Source organism: Barbus barbus, assembly GCF_936440315.1.
Source record: "Barbus barbus genome assembly, chromosome: 11".
Taxonomy (NCBI): Eukaryota; Metazoa; Chordata; class Actinopteri; order Cypriniformes; family Cyprinidae; genus Barbus; species Barbus barbus.
In genome coordinates this window covers 15,399,239-15,416,336 of record NC_136739.1, presented here as the reverse complement: position 1 = coordinate 15,416,336, position 17,098 = coordinate 15,399,239, and the positions used below count along the sequence as shown (strand labels likewise).

Below are 17,098 nucleotides of genomic sequence, written 5' to 3'. Positions count from 1 at the left end.
ACTGCAGTCAGAAGAGGACAAAAGCATTGTTAATTCAGTGACTGATTTCATGCAGATTACTTTCCTAATTATCGCTGCATTAGCAATGCTAAAACACACATAGACAGGTGTGACCCCCCACCTACCCCACACGAGTCACAATGTATAATTAACATTCAGGCAGCTGTTGACAAGACACAGTGTTGAGGGGTGAAGGCAGTGTTTAAGACTCAAGACCTTTATCGGTTCATGTGGGCTGATGAGGCTGAAAGGACAATCATGTCCAGGTTTTATTTTCATTTATTTTACTTGGATTAAAAAAAAAAAAAAAAAAAAGATTGATTGATTTGCATGTTTACAGATCAGTTGCATAAGTGAATTTAATCTTAATCCTATAGCCTATATTTACAATAAATTAACTGTAATGCACACTACGGATGAAAGTGTAATTACTCTCCACATCTGCTATTTTCTGTCTCAGGCATTTAAATGGATCTGAACATCTAAGGAGTGGTGGTTCTCTGATTGGTTTTCCCTGGAGAGCTGAACTTTGCAGTAAAAGCCTCAGTTCTGTCCTCCGCCCACCCGCAAACAGTAGAGAAAAAACATCCAGAACCCTTCAATTATGTTTAAGATACACCACTTGAAAATCACTCAGAGGAAAATGAAAGCCATCCTACAAAATTGCATTGAAATTATATAGCAGAACAACCACTTTAAAGTGTGCTTTAATAATTAACGGCAGCTTTGCTGTGTTTACAACCTGTAAAAGTGCTTAATATGTTTTGCTTAAATCAATTCCGTTTCATAGGTATACCCAGTGGGTGAATCTCATGAGAATAATGAGAATTACAAACAAAGCTAAAAGTACAATAACTGGAAAATTAGTAATGAGAAATGGGGTGGAAATGTCACAGTGCAGAAATATTAATGGTCCTAATAAGTTTATAATTAGTACATAATAAAAATATGTAGAACACATATTTTCGCCATCCTGCTGTAGGGTTACGGGAGAATTGAATTTTAAATTCCAATTGAATTCTGGTGGAAGAACACTATGATTGTTGTATTTTACCACACTGTCTTCAAAATGGATCCAAACTGTATTAATCTCACAACCTTGAATAGACACCTAAGAACCTGTTATTATTGTCTGTTATTGGTAATTTTGTTGTGGTTGAGTTGGATCTCAGATTAATAGTAGATATCTATGCCTGCTGGTGAACGAGTGTGTTGTGCCATATGTGTTACTATATCATGTATTTTAGCACAGCTCGGGTGCTTTATTGACCAATCAATAATCAGCCCTAGAACTATCGGCTTTTTATAAACGACTTCATATCACAGAGCCAAGTATTGGTTTGGGAAAGCTGAAAATGGTGATTCTTTTACTCTTCAACTGAGACTGCAGGAGGAATGCTGACAAAATAAGACATGCATGCAATATGCAATAATACATGGCATATATGGACATCATTCCTCCCATAATTTCAGTATATGTTCCATCATAATGGAGTGCATGTGGCATGCAACCAGACGTTAGCTTCAAACTGGCTTTGTGGGCCAGACTAAAAACCCAAGACACACCGGCTATATTACCTGCTGCCATCTGGTCTTTTTACTTCACTAATTTTATTCTTAATATTGTTCTCATGTGTTGCCATAGGTGGTCTATTGCTGATTTGACATGCGCTGGTAACTGCTAGTATAGTATCAGTTTCAAATCAAATCCAAACTTTAATCAGACCTTAGATCATTGGCGACATAGAAGATATATGAGTGGGAAAAACCTCAACCTGCTGGACTGAAGCACTCTTGCACCTGTAACTGTTGCCATTGAATTTCCAAACAAATCATACAAATAAAAAGTTGCTTAAATGTTAAATAAGAGAAATAAAGATGGTAATACGCCATAGCGAAAGCAACAGCATCCTAGTGAAATAGAACAGATATGCACCAACACAAACTCGCTCTTCGCTTCCTTTATGAAATTCAACCTTACCAATCTTTACCTCTCAACAGGAGGTGGCTTATTTGTTATAATATCGCTCTCCAGCTCCGCTGGTAGAAATTTATACATGTATCATTTCCCTGAATGCACCAGGAGGCTTATGGACAACAGACCAGGTGCGTGAGGGTACAAGGATCATTCTTATTGCCGTCATTAAATTACCAGAACAGATGCTTCAACTCTTCCTCTCTACATCATTTACGGTGCATATATGCTACTATGGTAATATATATTCACATACACAGGGCACGTACTGCCCACAACATCCCTATAGCCATGCAGGACGGGTGTAAGTGAGTAGCACATATCCGGTGGTGTGTTAAAGCAGAAACGTTGAATGAAAAATGACAGGACTGGAGGTGGAAAGACCTCCGTGCACATACACATAGTCACATTCACACATAGTTGTGAATGCTTTCCATGCATTAAATGCAGATCCTTCAGGAGGAGTTATGGGGACCTTGAGGAGTTGTTTGGGCATTAACTAGATTAAGTGCACATAGCATCCCGCCGTAAAGCACCTCACGCTAGGGTGACACCACACTTTACAGGGAGGGTCGACCTTCTGATCAGCAGTGAGGAGTATGTGTGTGTGTGTGCGTGTGTGTGTGTTTTCAGAAGTGCCTGTTGTTTTCAGAAAGCAAAGATCTCACTTATTATAGCAATGTACTATGATATGTGTTGCGTTGTTGCTTCTAAATGCTTCTGAAACTCCTACTGAACAGTGAAAATATTAAATGAAAATAATTGAATAAGCTGTAATTTTACAATGTTTGCAAATGGCAATATGCAAGAAATAAGAATATGAACACCAAATTAAATGATTTATAAGTCATGACAGCCTTCCATTAACTGTCTGTCAGTTTCTGAGCATTCTGTGTACCACAGTGTTTTTAAATGACAAATTCTGTCAGTCATGTATATATCACCATTTCCATTATAGGCCATTTGTTGCAAAGCCCACCCATCTGTGAGCTCACCCAATCATCATATAGAGAAGATGGGCTCCAAGACAAAAAATACAATGATTATAATGATGTCCAACAAACTTTTTTTTTTTTTTCTGATGCAAATAGGGACCAAAATTATATTTTTAGTGCCTGTTGTGCAATAAACATTTACCTTTTCTCCATTAAACTCAATGGTACAGGTATCTGCCATAGACTCCCAATGACACACAGCTTCAAAGGGACACAAAGCTTTATAATAATTAAATTGGATCAAAAACAGTTTGTGATAGTGCTGTGTGATATTTTTAACTTTTATTAAAAATTGTAATATGAGTTATATATATATATATATATATATATATATATATATATATATAAACATATATACACACATACATACACTCACCTAAAGGATTATTAGGAACACCATACTAATACTGTGTTTGACCCCCTTTCGCCTTCAGAACTGCCTTAATTCTATGTGGCATTGATTCAACAAGGTGCTGAAAGCATTCTTTAGAAATGTTGGCCCATATTGATAGGATAGCATCTTGCAGTTGATGGAGATTTGTGGGATGCACATCCAGGGCATGAAGCTCCCGTTCCACCACATCCCAAAGATGCTCTATTGGGTTGAGATCTGGTGACTGTGGGGGCCATTTTAGTACAGTGAACTCATTGTCATGTTCAAGAAACCAATTTGAAATGATTCGAGCTTTGTGACATGGTGCATTATCCTGCTGGAAGTAGCCATCAGAGGATGGGTACATGGTGGTCATAAAGGGATGGACATGGTCAGAAACAATGCTCAGGTAGGCCGTGGCATTTAAACAATGCCCAATTGGCACTAAGGGGCCTAAAGTGTGCCAAGAAAGCATCCCCCACACCATTACACCACCACCACCAGCCTGCACAGTGGTAACAAGACATGATGGATCCATGTTCTCATTACGCCAAATTCTGACTCTACCATCTGAATGTCTCAACAGAAATCGAGACTCATCAGACCAGGCAACATTTTTCCAGTCTTCAACCGTCCAATTTTGGTGAGCTTGTGCAAATTGTAGCCTCTTTTTCCTATTTGTAGTGGAGATGAGTGGTACCCGGTGGGGTCTTCTGCTGTTGTAGCCCATCCGCCTCAAGGTTGTGCCTGTTGTGGCTTCACAAATGCTTTGCTGCATACCTCGGTTGTAACGAGTGGTTATTTCAGTCAAAGTTGCTCTTCTATCAGCTTGAATCAGTCGGCCCATTCTCCTCTGACCTCTAGCATCAACAAGGCATTTTCGCCCACAGGACTGCCGCATACTGGATGTTTTTCCCTTTTCACACCATTCTTTGTAAACCCTAGAAATGGTTGTGCGTGAAAATCCCAATAACTGAGCAGATTGTGAAATACTCAGTCTGGCACCAACAACCATGCCACGCTCAAAATTGCTTAAATCACCTTTCTTTCCCATTCTGACATTCAGTTTGGAGTTCAGGAGATTGTCTTGACCAGGACCACACCCATAAATGCATTGAAGCAACTGCCATGTGATTGGTTGATTAGATAATTGCATTAATGAGAAATTGAACAGGTGTTCCTAATAATCCTTTAGGTGAGTGTATATACATACTACAAGTACTATAAGTCTTTACTCAAGGCTGAATTGATTTGATAAAATAGATCAACAGTAAAAACATTAATATTGTGAAATATTATTACAATAATATTATATTACAATTTTTTATGGAATGTTAGGACAACAATTAATTACTTTCTGTCCAGAAATTCTACACAATGTGTCAAAATCTCAAGCATATAAATCATTGAGGAACAAAATTTTGGACCAATGAGATTTACTGTAAATGGGGTTATTTATAGCATGATGACACAGAAATTAAATCCAGGTTACTGACAAAATTACTTCTCTAATTATTCACTTGTCAGACAGTTAAGTAATGTCAGAGTTTTTACACTCTTCAGGAAGTCAACCTACAAATGGATTATGTATGTAATTGTCTCCTGGATAGTAAAAAGTAGGTTAACATGCAAAAAAATGACACACATTACCTTTAATAATACTGCTGTCCCCCCAAGCATATGTCTTTAGCATTGCGTTTAGCTTGCACTGAAATTTGTTCTGTTATCGTTCCCTCTCTCTCTCCATTTCTCTCAGTCTTATCAGGTTTCTCTCTCTCTCTCTCTCTCTCTCTCCTCTCCAGGCATGTGTCTGTTTTGTCCTACTCCACCTTTCACTCTCTGTCTTTCTCATACACACTTTCTCTCTCTAAGACAGCTTTTTGTAGGTTTAAACAGGACATAAGCGATAAGGACGCTGCTCTGACAGAGACTGATGTTCGACATACTACACTCTGATTGGACACTAGAAACACGGGCCAGGACAGAAGACACACACGCTTGATGACTAGTTGCTGGGATGGAAGGTATTCTCATGGGATGGACAGACTCATTTGTTGCTGACAGGACCCTGAATGCATGAATGTCTTAAAGTGCCTTATGTATGACTGTCTATGCACATTTGTTAAAAAATGCAAGACATATTTACTGACATATCGCTCAAGACTTAAACTTAATTTGGAGTACTACTTGTGCACAATGCACATTTCTTAATTTTAAGCCTAAAATGTTTTAATGTCCATTTATAAGGTTTGTATGGTCTTTGAATAATATCGGTCTTTAAATGCTAAATATTTTAAGTCAAGTCAAGTCAAGTCACCTTTACTTATATAGCGCTTTTTACAATGCAAATTGTGTCAAAGCACTGCACAATATAAAAAAAAAAAGGAAAATAAAGTGTCAATAAGTTTAAATAGTGTCTTTGCAATAAGGTCGGCGATATCGCTGGAAATGAAGCGTCCCCAACTAAGCAAGCCAGAGGCGACAGCGGCAAGGAACCAAAACTCCATCGGTGACAGAATGGAGAAAAAACCTTGGGAGAAACCAGGCTCAGTCGGGGGGCCAATTCTCCTCTGGCCAAACAAACCAGCAGTTCAGTTCCAAACTGCAGCAAGTCAGATTGAATGGGCTCAGCTGGTTCCAGTGGTCTTTTCCGATGGCTGTCTAAGTGGCGGGGTCCTCAATGGGGATCTGTCTCTGGCGTTCATCCAGGTGTTTGGCCTCTGCCTACGATCAGGGACACATACGTCATCTCCCGGCGCTGATCCTCCATCTCAGGTGTTCGGTCATCTCAGATCATGTAATGGTTAGATCCAGACTGAAGTTCTGTAATTCCTGGCTACCACGGGATGTTAATCCCGTGGCAGGAACGTAGAGACAAGCAGAGACATGATTAGCGTAGCTGCTGGCGTAGCTGCTGTTCCATCTAAGCAAAAATAAATTGTTCAACCCAAGCTAAAGAATAATAATAATGTACATTTGATCAGATATAACTGCAGTACAAGATTATAAAATGCATTATGTGTATGCTTGGCTAAAGAGATGTGTCTTTAATCTAGATTTAAACAGAGAGAGTGTGTCTGAACCCCGAATGTTATCAGGAAGGCTATTCCATAGTTTGGGAGCCAAATGTGAAAAAGCTCTACCTCCTTTAGTGGACTTTGCTATCCTAGGTACTACCAAAAGTCCAGAGTTTTGCGACCTTAGAGAGCGGGTTGGATTATAGCGTGGTAGAAGACAAGTTAGATACGCAGGTGCTAAACCATTTAGGGCCTTATAGGCAAGTAATAATAATTTGTAAATGATACGGAACTGAATAGGTAGCCAGTGCAGAGACTGTAAAATTGGAGTAATATGATCATATTTTCTTGATCTGGTAAGAACTCTAGCCGCTGCATTTTGGACTATCTGTAGCTTGTTTATTGAAGATGCAGGACAACCAGCTAACAGTGCATTACAATAGTCCAGTCTAGAGGTCATGAATGCATGAACTAGCTTTTCTGCATCAGAAACAGGTAGCATGCTTCGAAGCTTGGCAATGTTTCTAAGATGGAAGAATGCTGTTTTTGTAACATGGGAAATATGATTTTCAAAGGACAAGTTGCTGTCTAAAATAACACCCAGATTTTTGACTTTAGAGGACGTAACAGTACATCCGTCTAGTTGCAAAATATAATCCACGAGATTCTGTGTACTGTTTTTTGGTCCAATAAGTAATATCTCTGTCTTATCTGAATTTAGTAGGAGGAAATTATTGGTCATCCAATCTTTTACACTTTTTACACAATCTATTAGCTTAGATAGTTGAGAAGTTTCATCTGGTCTTGTTGAGATATATAATTGAGTATCATCAGCATAGCAATGAAAACTTATCCCGTGTTTTCTAATAATATTTCCAAGGGGCAACATGTAAATTGAAAATAGCAGAGACCTAGGACAGATCCTTGTGGTACTCCATACTTTACTGGTGATAATTGAGATGACTCCCCATTTAAATGAACAAAGTGGTAGCGATCGGACAGGTAGGATCTAAACCATCTTAAAGCCTGTTCTTGAATACCAATATATTTTTGTAATCGATCTATGAGTATATTATGGTCTATAGTGTCAAACGCAGCACTAAGATCAAGTAATACTAGCAATGAGGTGCAGCCTTGATCTGAAGCAAGTAGTAAGTCATTCGTAATTTTAACAAGTGCAGTTTCTGTACTATGATTGGGCCTGAAACCTGATTGAAATTCTTCATAGAGATCATTTTTTTGCAAAAAGGAGCATAATTGAGTAGACACAACTTTTTCTAAAATTTTTGACATAAATGGAAGATTTGAAATGGGTCTGTAATTTGCCAGTTCATTAGAATCTAGTTGTGGTTTCTTAATAAGAGGCGTAATAACCGCCACCTTGAATGGTTTTGGGACGTGACCTAAATATAACGATGAGTTAATAATATTGAGAAGCGGTTTTTCTGCTACGGGTAACAACTCTTTCAGTAATTTATTAGGTACAGGATCTAATAAACACGTTGTTGGTTTAGATGCACTGATAAGTTTATTTAGCTCTTCCTGTCTTATAGTTGTAAAGCACGGCAGTTTTTCTTTGGGTGCGATGAATGAAGCTGAAATACTAGACGCATTAGAATCTACATTTGTTATTGTATTTCTGATGTTATCTATTTTATCAGTAAAGAAATTCATAAAGTCATGACTATTAAACTGTGGGGGAATATTTAGATCGGGCGGTGTCTGTTTATTTGTTAATCTAGCCACTGGATTGTTTTGGTTATTATCTATGAGTTTGCGGATATGCTCTACCCTGGCAGCTTTTAGAGCCTGTCTATAGCTGGACATACTGTTTTTCCACGCAATTCTAAAAACTTCTAATTTAGTTTTTCTCCATTTGCGCTCAAGAATACGAGTTTCCTTCTTGAGAGAATGGGTATAACTGTTGTACCATGGCGCAGTACGTTTTTCTCTAACCTTTTTCAATTTGAGGGGGGCAACAGCTTCTAATGTATTAGAGAAGATAGTGCCCATGTTGCTAGTCATTTCGTCTAGTTCATGCGTATTTATGGGTACACAGAGCAGTTGAGATAAATCAGGCAGGTTATTTGTGAATCTGTCTTTGGTGGCTGGAACAATAGTTCTGCCCAGACGATAACGCGGAGCCATATAACTAATATCAGTAATAGGCAGCATGCACGATACAAGGAAATGATCAGTAACATCGTCACTTTGAGGTACGATATCTATATCAGTAAGATCAAGTCCATGCGATATAATTAAATCTAGCATATGATTAAAACGATGAGTGGGCCCGGTGACGTTTTGCTTGACTCCAAAAGAGTTTATTAGGTCAGTAAACGCAAGTCCTAACGCATCATTTGTATTATCAACGTGAATGTTAAAATCTCCGACAATTAGCAGTTTATCAACATTAACTAGTAGATCTGAGAGGAAATCTGCAAATTCTTTTAGGAAATCTGTATATGGCCCTGGCGGTCTATACACAGTAGCCAGAGCAAGAGATAGGAGAGATTTATTTTGCATATCTAACAGTGCAACATTAAGCAGAAGTATTTCGAATGAGTTAAACCTCCTGTATCCTGTTTTCTGAGTAACATTGAGAATATCACTATATATTGTTGCAACACCGCCGCCACGACCAGTCTGACGGGGCTCATGTTTATAACAGTAGCTTGGTGGAGTAGACTCATTTAGACCAAAATATTCATTTGGTTTAAGCCAGGTTTCAGTCAGGCAGAGTACATCAAAATGATTATCTGTGATCATTTCATTTACAATAACTGCTTTGGGTGCGAGTGATCTAATGTTTAAGAGCCCAAGTTTTAAAAATTGTTTTTGTTCATTTATTTTGCGTTTTTCTGGTTTAATCACGGTCAGATTTTTTCTAGATCCTGCATTGAATTTATATTTTGATCTCGCTATTTGGGGAACAGACACAGTCTGTATAGATTGGACAACGCAATTACTTCTATTTTTTAAGTGGGTAGAACAAAAGTCGTCATAGCAGTTATTTGAGAATTGGCTTACTAGTCAAATGGAGCGTAGCGTCCTGGAGATGTTGTCCGACAGGAGTTCCGCTCCGACTCTGCTGGGGTGCAGGCCATCAGCACGGAAAAGCCTAGGACGCTCCCAGAAAAGATTCCAATTATTAACAAAGAGCAGTTTCTGTTCTTTACACCATGACGATAACCATTCGTTTAAAGCAAAAAGTCTACTGAACCTTTCGTTTCCTTGTCGATATGTGGGAAGCGGTCCTGACACGATGACCGTCGCCGCGGGCGATGTGCTGCGTACCGTCTCGATCAGGCTCCTGTAGTCCCTCTTCAGTGTCTCCGTCTGCCACAGCTTGATGTCGTTGGCCCCCGCGTGCAGCACGACAGCACCGATGTTCTCGTTGCCCTTCAGGATCGCAGGTATCTGCGCAGAAACATCGAGAACACATGCACCGGGGAAACAGTGAGTGTGCACTTTACCTTCAGCTGACGTAGCACGGACGTGCCGGACGATGGAGCTTCCCACGACCACAGCATCGTGTTCCGTCTCGCGGAGGGGGGCGAAGCGGTTCCGGGTGGAGATGAAGGACATCTGGGAAGATCGCGTTCTGGGTGCACAGGGTCTGTGCAAAGAAACGAACGGAGTAGAGGTGGTGGGGATGTTAGAAGCGTGTACTTTACCTTCAGCTAGAGTAGCACGGACGTGCCGGACAATGGAGTCTCCAACTATCACAACGTCGCGTTCTGTCTCGCGGAGGGGGGCGAATTTGTTCCTTGTGGAGATCTCGAAGACAGGGGGGGGAGAAGTCGTCACCCGAGGCCTGGCTCGCGTCCTCCGCTGCTGCAGCACCCAGGGTCCGTGGTGTCCCGGCACCGGAGTGAAGGACATCTGGGAAGATCGAGTCCTGGGTGCACAGGGTCTGTGCAGAGAAACACACGGAGTAGAGGTGGTGGGAGTGTTAGCAGCGTGCTGTATACTTACCCCGGACTTGTGAGCGTCAGCCAGGGATGTTTCCAGCGCAGCTATCCGTTCCTTCAGCTGGGCCTTTTTCTCCAGCAGGTCGCGGATCTGTTTCTCCACGGCCTCCAGCTCCAGCTGCACCGAATGCAGCTCGAACGTGTCCTCACCTGCACTCAGAGGTAGACACAAATCCGCCATTTAAGCAAGTAACAGTGAAACGATAGTAATGTGTGTGAATAGAGGATTTGCAATGTAAGCGAGATTAGCGACTGCCACGCTGCCGATGCTAACGGGCTATAAGCTAATAGCAGACTCGAGAATCAGAATAAAACTAGTGATAAACAGGCGCTCTGATCGGATTTGTTATAGAACGCTATAGTGGATATATTCACACGTTATAGAAAAGCCGTTTGAATAAGGCAGTCGAAGCCCCACTGTCGTCGTTAAAGCAGGTTCTAAAGCAGCGTTAAAGTAGCGAAATATTTTAAGTGTATCTAAAGTATACTTGCAGTAGTTCCACTTTAGCATAATCAAATATACTTCAGTATGTCTTAAGGTGGACCTCAGCACTACTTCCGCACAATTAAAGCGCATTAAGCACAAAATGAGTTGTCCAAATTTAGCAGACTTTAAGTATACCAGGTTAGTATACCAAAAGTACAATTGCAGGGTATTTTTATAAAGTACATAAATATGTAAATGTATTTGTAGTATACTTATTATGAAATAAATGTATTTCACAACTTTTTGTTTATTTATTTTTCACTAGAGTGTATATTACGGTTAGTCTCTAGTCTATAGTTGTCACAATTCGGCTGCTGCTACTGTGTAGGACAACGAGGAAGCGAGGAGACGTCAGTGAATTCCACAAAAACCATCTTTATTTTCCAAATAAAGAGTCACATAGAGGTAAGACACATAAGTATCAGGGGGAACAGACCAATAATAGCAGACAGGAAACAAGAGGCAGAACACACTGTAAATAGACAGAAGAACTACCGAGGGGAAAACGAGACACACCTGGAATCAAATCAAACATGGCTGGGACAAAATGAACTGAATGGGGACAGTAACAGGAAACACCAAATATGGGCATAAGAGGGATGGAAACACAGGACATACTGTAGGGACACTGGTCTGAGAATAATATGTATAATTTGCTTTATTTAAAAATATTCTCCTCAGTCCTCATTTAGAAAACTGACAAACTTGTCATCTCTGAAAAAAATGTGACATCTACAATGATGCAGCTCATGAAGGTAAAATGTCACATGAATGATATTTTTGCAGTGAAACAGACTCTGAGAAGTGGCGCTATTAGTCACATCAGACAGTTTGTCTGATAGTGTTATTGAAACATCAGTGACAAACACAAAAAATTTCTCGCATTTACAAAGTTTACAGACAGCATGCAATTTTGCTTTAGACACATGATAATTAAATAACAAAATATTAATATACTGTAATTTAAGATGTGCACAAAGTGTCTAAAAACAACAGTTTAGAAAACATTAGCAGAAGAGAAAGACTAATGATTAAATGAATCTAATGGAAATGTGCAAGTGTGGAAAAAAAAGGTTTGAATTAAAAAAAAGAAAAAAAAGTATAGCGGCATACTTAAAATCAAATCAAAAGTATAGTACACTTCTTTCTGGATCTCGTTTTTTCCTCGTTTTGTCCTTTTTTCTTCGATTTGGTTGAGTGTCTTTGGGTCTGTGCTGGTCTTGGTTATTTTAAGCAGATATGCATCATGCATGTGCAGTCTTGCATGTTTGATGCAGCTGTTATGTTTCCCAAACCCACCTTGATCGAAAAAAATATGTTGATTAACAGGCTTGTCATTACTCAAACCAATAGAGGAGAGTAAGATTTGGGTTTATGTATTATGGTTGTGCTGCATAATATTTATTAATTTATAAATCAAGATGTTTTGATTAATAGAAAGTTCTTTATTTAGCAGAAGTTGGAGTGGAGTAATAGCTTACATTTTAGACTCAATGTGGCCTTCTTTAACTATATATCTATGTATAAAACATTATACTAAATAAACTTAAAAATATTCTATCTTGTGCTATATTGCTATAGTACTATGTCTTTCTCTGAAGAACAGGTATATTTTTCTCTTTGTTTTTCATTTTCTTCCTCCAGTGCAGCGTCACTCATCACTCACTCATGCAGGCCTCACCTTTTGCAAAGTCACACTTCCTGTCCACCTTGGGTGCCACATGATTAATGGCCCCCGTGGAACTGGAGTGGCACGAAACACTGTAAGATTTGCTCTTCTGGCATCCTCTGAGCCAAAGGTGGCTGGCAGGTCATGGTGACAATGCCTACCCATGCTAGGGCATCTGTGTCGCTGCATGCGGGTGTATGTGTGTGCTCATCTGGAATGGATAATCACCCCCCTTGACGCTTCAGCATCTGCCAAGTTAGAGGACAGATTTGCATGTGCATTTATGAGCAAAACGTCTCATAAACTCGTTGCTGTGCACGTCCGTTGCTATTGCTATTATCACATCTGGGAGCTCTTCAACACTCGTGCCGCGGTGAGAAAATCCTGATTGTCCTCTTCAGGCAGTCCGATTTGTTCTGTGCCTGAGGGTCTTGTCATGGTAATTACTGCCGTTTAACACAAAAAACACAAAAATACTCTCTATAACAACAAATCACTGACCTGCAGAAAAAAAAAAAAAAAGACATTAATATCACCATGACAACTGAATATATAAATTGTGTGCTCCTAGCAACAGTTGCAGATGATAGCACAGTACTGTTACTCTTTTTGTAGCACAAATAACCAATCCATAGATTCTAACAAAGGCAAGTCTTCATTATATTCAGCATTGTTGCAAAACGGCTATTTCTTAGAATTTCACTCAAGAATATTTTCACTGATTGCAGTCGTACGTGATACATTGTATGTCGGTTTGGATTGAATGCAGAATTTTGGCTGAGAGTGACTAAATTTTTAAAGATGGTCTGTTATTCAAATTAGCAATATCAGTGCCCAAAGTGATTTAGCTGATGGGTCATGGGTTTTTTTTTTCTTTTTACATGTAAAATGTGTCTATTGATATATTGTAGCTGAGATATATTAAATGCGCTGAGCGTTTTTCTTTATCTTTCTTTTGCCGTCAAAGTGCACCTGCTCTTGGTTACATTTGCGCTGCCAGAAAACTCAGACGCACATGGAGGAAATAAATGCATATGACTTCATTAGATAAGCATTCTTTGAGCGGGGCTCCGTGTAAATGAGATTGTCAATGTATTGTTAGCGCTGAGCAATCAGAGGAGACTCTCGACATGCTTTCCCAGCATGCCCTGGGAAATCTGATAGCATTAGCGCCATATGTTCCTATTGGATGTCCCTCTGTTGTAATAACATTTAATCTTCCTCCTTCCCTCCCTTCCTCTGTCTCTCACTTCCTCACTATTTCCCATTTGTCATAAAGACTGCATTTTAATGTCATCAAGGCCAGCCCAATATGAGAAAAATGTTTTACTGGTCTCGATGGGTAATGTGCAGGATTTCACCATGAAGAAAGTGAAATTAAACCCGAGATGGGCTGAAAGTCATCACATAAAAGTAATCAGACATCAATGTGCTTTCTTACTTGCCTCTGCCTTGCCTGTATTTGTTATGCTGTACATATGAGGAGACCTATTATGCCCCTTTTTACAATATGTAACATAAGTTACTCAGGTGTCACAATAATGTGTCTGTGAAGTTTCAGCTTAAAATACCTCACAGATAATTTATTATATAATTTTAAAATGCTTATTTTGAGTGGAAACAGAAACAGGCTGTTCTCTTTCATGTCTTATTGTGCTTAAACTCTCAAATACACACAAGGTTACGTTACGCACATAAGTTACAAAAACAGTCGGTTATGTCTGTGAAGGCAAATAACTGGGAAAGATCAATAAACGCACCGCTCTCTTGTCTCCTCTGATACTGGGACTCTAAATAGTGCTCTGTGCTCATCAGTGCAGCCAAAGATAGAACAGTTAGCATGCTTTGCTCAAACTTTCGCCATGGTGTTTGAACTGGTACTGGTATGTTGTTGCTTGCAAAAACACAATGACTGCACCATTGGTGGAAATTTGATGATTAAGGGGAGGTAATATTATAATACGCTCCTCTTTCTATGTCACAGGGGGAGTGAAATCTGAGCGGCAGAGAAAGATTTACCAAAATAAATTTACTTAGTTGTTCTTTTTCATGCTTTCTGGGTTGATAGATGTGATGCCATAAGCATTAGCAAAATCACATCAACAAAAAAGTCCATAGCCACAAATAGGGGTCAGAGTGAAATTGTGATAATCTTGCTTACGCAAGAGAAAAGGTGACTTCAGACATCCTCTTGATGACAAAAATATGTTCAACAAAATACAATCCCATTCACATGGACACAGTTGGAGTAGAAAGAGTCATATTACATTGGTCTAGCCTCTCAAACTCACAGAAAACAAACTACAGCACAACTTTACCAAGACAAGTATCACCAACTAACCCTGTAGACAAGACATACACTGAATTTAAAGGAAGTGGCCAGCACCATTTAAGAAGAAAAAGGGGAGTAAGAAAAAAATTACAAATAAACACAGACATGAACCACAAAAATCCTGGAATTAACATAGTACATTCAACTAACATTAGAGCCATTGATAACTTTAGTTAATGTAGCATTGTGCTAGACAAAAATCACATTCACCAAGACATCACATTTTTCAATATTCCCTCCAAATAAGCATAGTTGGTACATTCCAACTTCCTTCAGAAATCTAATAAAATATCTCAACTTCCTGCTTGAACCCCTTTGTTAGCAGTCTAGCTTGGGTAGCCTACACATAACACAACAGGTACATTTTATGATCTAAATCCTATTTTTAATGTGTATCTTAACCAGAAGTTGTTTAATTTTAGTTACATTTCAAGTCAAGATCATTTTAACTGGTTTTAACATGTTAGCCTTAAGCCAAATAACCAAGCCCGTGCACTGACTCAGTAAAAAAATGACAAATAAAGATAACGTGCTGAACCGATGTAACAATGTGCTTGCTTTTGTTGATCAGTGCAAAGATAGTCTGTATAAGTTATGTGTGGCCCAATACATGGCCATCACAATAGATGTATTATTAAAGCACTTAAACATGGATTAATGGAATGAAATGTATATTTGTATAATGTATGTAAATGTATATTTCTTAAAAATTGTTCAGATTTGTTGTGTATGATACATTCGCTGCTCTCAGACTCCTAATGGATCAGAAACACATGACCGTGCACATGTGGATATGTGCAAACTTTCACACTTCAAATGCAAATGGATCCTGGTACTGATTTCTCTCTGTATTTAGTCTTCATAACTACCCCCTTTTTCAGTCGCCGTTGTCATGGCAACTAATTATTTCTAGCACTTTATTGAACTTGGCAGCAACTTGCTGTGGAGAGACTTAAAATGCTGAAGCCTGAGATCTGAGTGAGAAATTGTTTCAGCAGTAGTGATTATTCATTACGTTTCGGGCTGGTGAAATGTGTGCGTGTGAGAGAGGGGTGTGTTTGAATGTATTTGATTTGTGGTCTGTCTGTCTGTCTGTCTGTGTGGGGGCTCATTTGGCTGTAATAGTGATACACGAGCTCCACTCGCAGTCTTTTGTACTTCTGACCTCTTTATAGGCCTACCACTCTTTTTTGTGCGCTTTCTTCCGCTCCCTCTTTCCTCCGAGACCTCTAAGAACACCTAAACATGTCCTCCACATTAGCAGTATATATACTGCATAAACATTTAGTCACAGGCCAAAAACTACAAAATTAAAAAGAATAATATTCCACATGTTGCTCCCACTGACATGCAATAGGAAGTTTTGGATTATATTTTACATTAAATGCATAAACTACATTAAACTATTATTATGGATGTTAATTCAACTGTGGGCACTGTGGACTTAGAAAATAAGCTTAGTTTAAACGGTCTGCTAACAACAAAAGGTAGTATACTTCAAGTTTATTTTATTAAGTATACTTAAGTAATGTTCAAGTATATTTTTTAGTATACTTTATGAAGTATACAAATATCAGTGTGCTAGTAGTATACTTGTAAGTGTACTATATCAATACTCCTTTGGACTAAATTGGTCCAATTTCTAGTATATAAATGTATACTTTTAAGTATAACAGTAGTAAACTTTGAGTACCCAAATAGTTTACATCAAAGTTTTTAGCTTGTACTGCAACTATACTAAAAGTGAATGTATAGGTATAATGATAGTTTACCAAATAAATACTTGTAGTAGCAGTTTTTGTATACATTGAAGTATAGTCACAGTAAACTACTAGTTTAGTAGTTTTATACTGCAAGTATACTTGTACGTTTTCTTTAAGTGAACTTTACATCTTTAAGTATACTACTATGTCCCTATTTAGGTATTGTATATATTTTGTTGTATGAATATCTGAACATACACAACACAAGAACAGGGTATCTACTTGTAAACAACAACAATAAAACATATTCTAGTTTCATGCATTCTTTTTTAAACTCTTGACTGTGGTTAAGTTTCATAAATAAAAAAATAAATAAAAAACATTTTGAACAAAAATCTGAAAAAAAGACTATGATAGTCTTCAGAATGATAATCAAAACATAGATGGAATCGATCAACACCTCAAAGCTTGACAGTCATTATTAACTCTTCACTGGTCGACATTTTGTTCCATAACTTTACACAGTTTTGATGCTGTTTTAACACTTGGAAGCATCTGTTGTTTTGGTTTCTT

At 38.6% G+C, this 17,098-nt stretch overlaps 1 protein-coding gene across 8 annotated transcripts in view; it reads right to left on the bottom strand.

Moving 5' to 3' along the window:
* Positions 1-4,766: 4,766 nt before the first annotated feature.
* Positions 4,767-17,098, bottom strand: part of LOC306877021 (uncharacterized protein) — a 33,587-nt gene continuing 21,255 nt past the window's right edge. The window contains exons 2-5 of one of the 8 annotated variants that reach the window (XM_079428543.1): positions 12,503-12,738; positions 10,038-10,484; positions 9,391-9,964; positions 4,767-6,179 (exon numbers count right to left, since the gene is read on the bottom strand). In XM_079428543.1, coding sequence (XP_079284669.1) covers positions 9,394-9,948 — 555 coding nt within the window. In that variant the 5' untranslated portion in view covers positions 9,949-9,964; positions 10,038-10,484; positions 12,503-12,738 and the 3' untranslated portion in view covers positions 4,767-6,179; positions 9,391-9,393. Of the gene's footprint in view, positions 6,180-9,390; positions 10,485-12,502; positions 12,739-17,098 lie in introns of all 8 variants that reach the window. The other 7 variants (XM_079428542.1, XM_079428541.1, XM_079428540.1 and 4 more) reach the window with 7 other exon arrangements.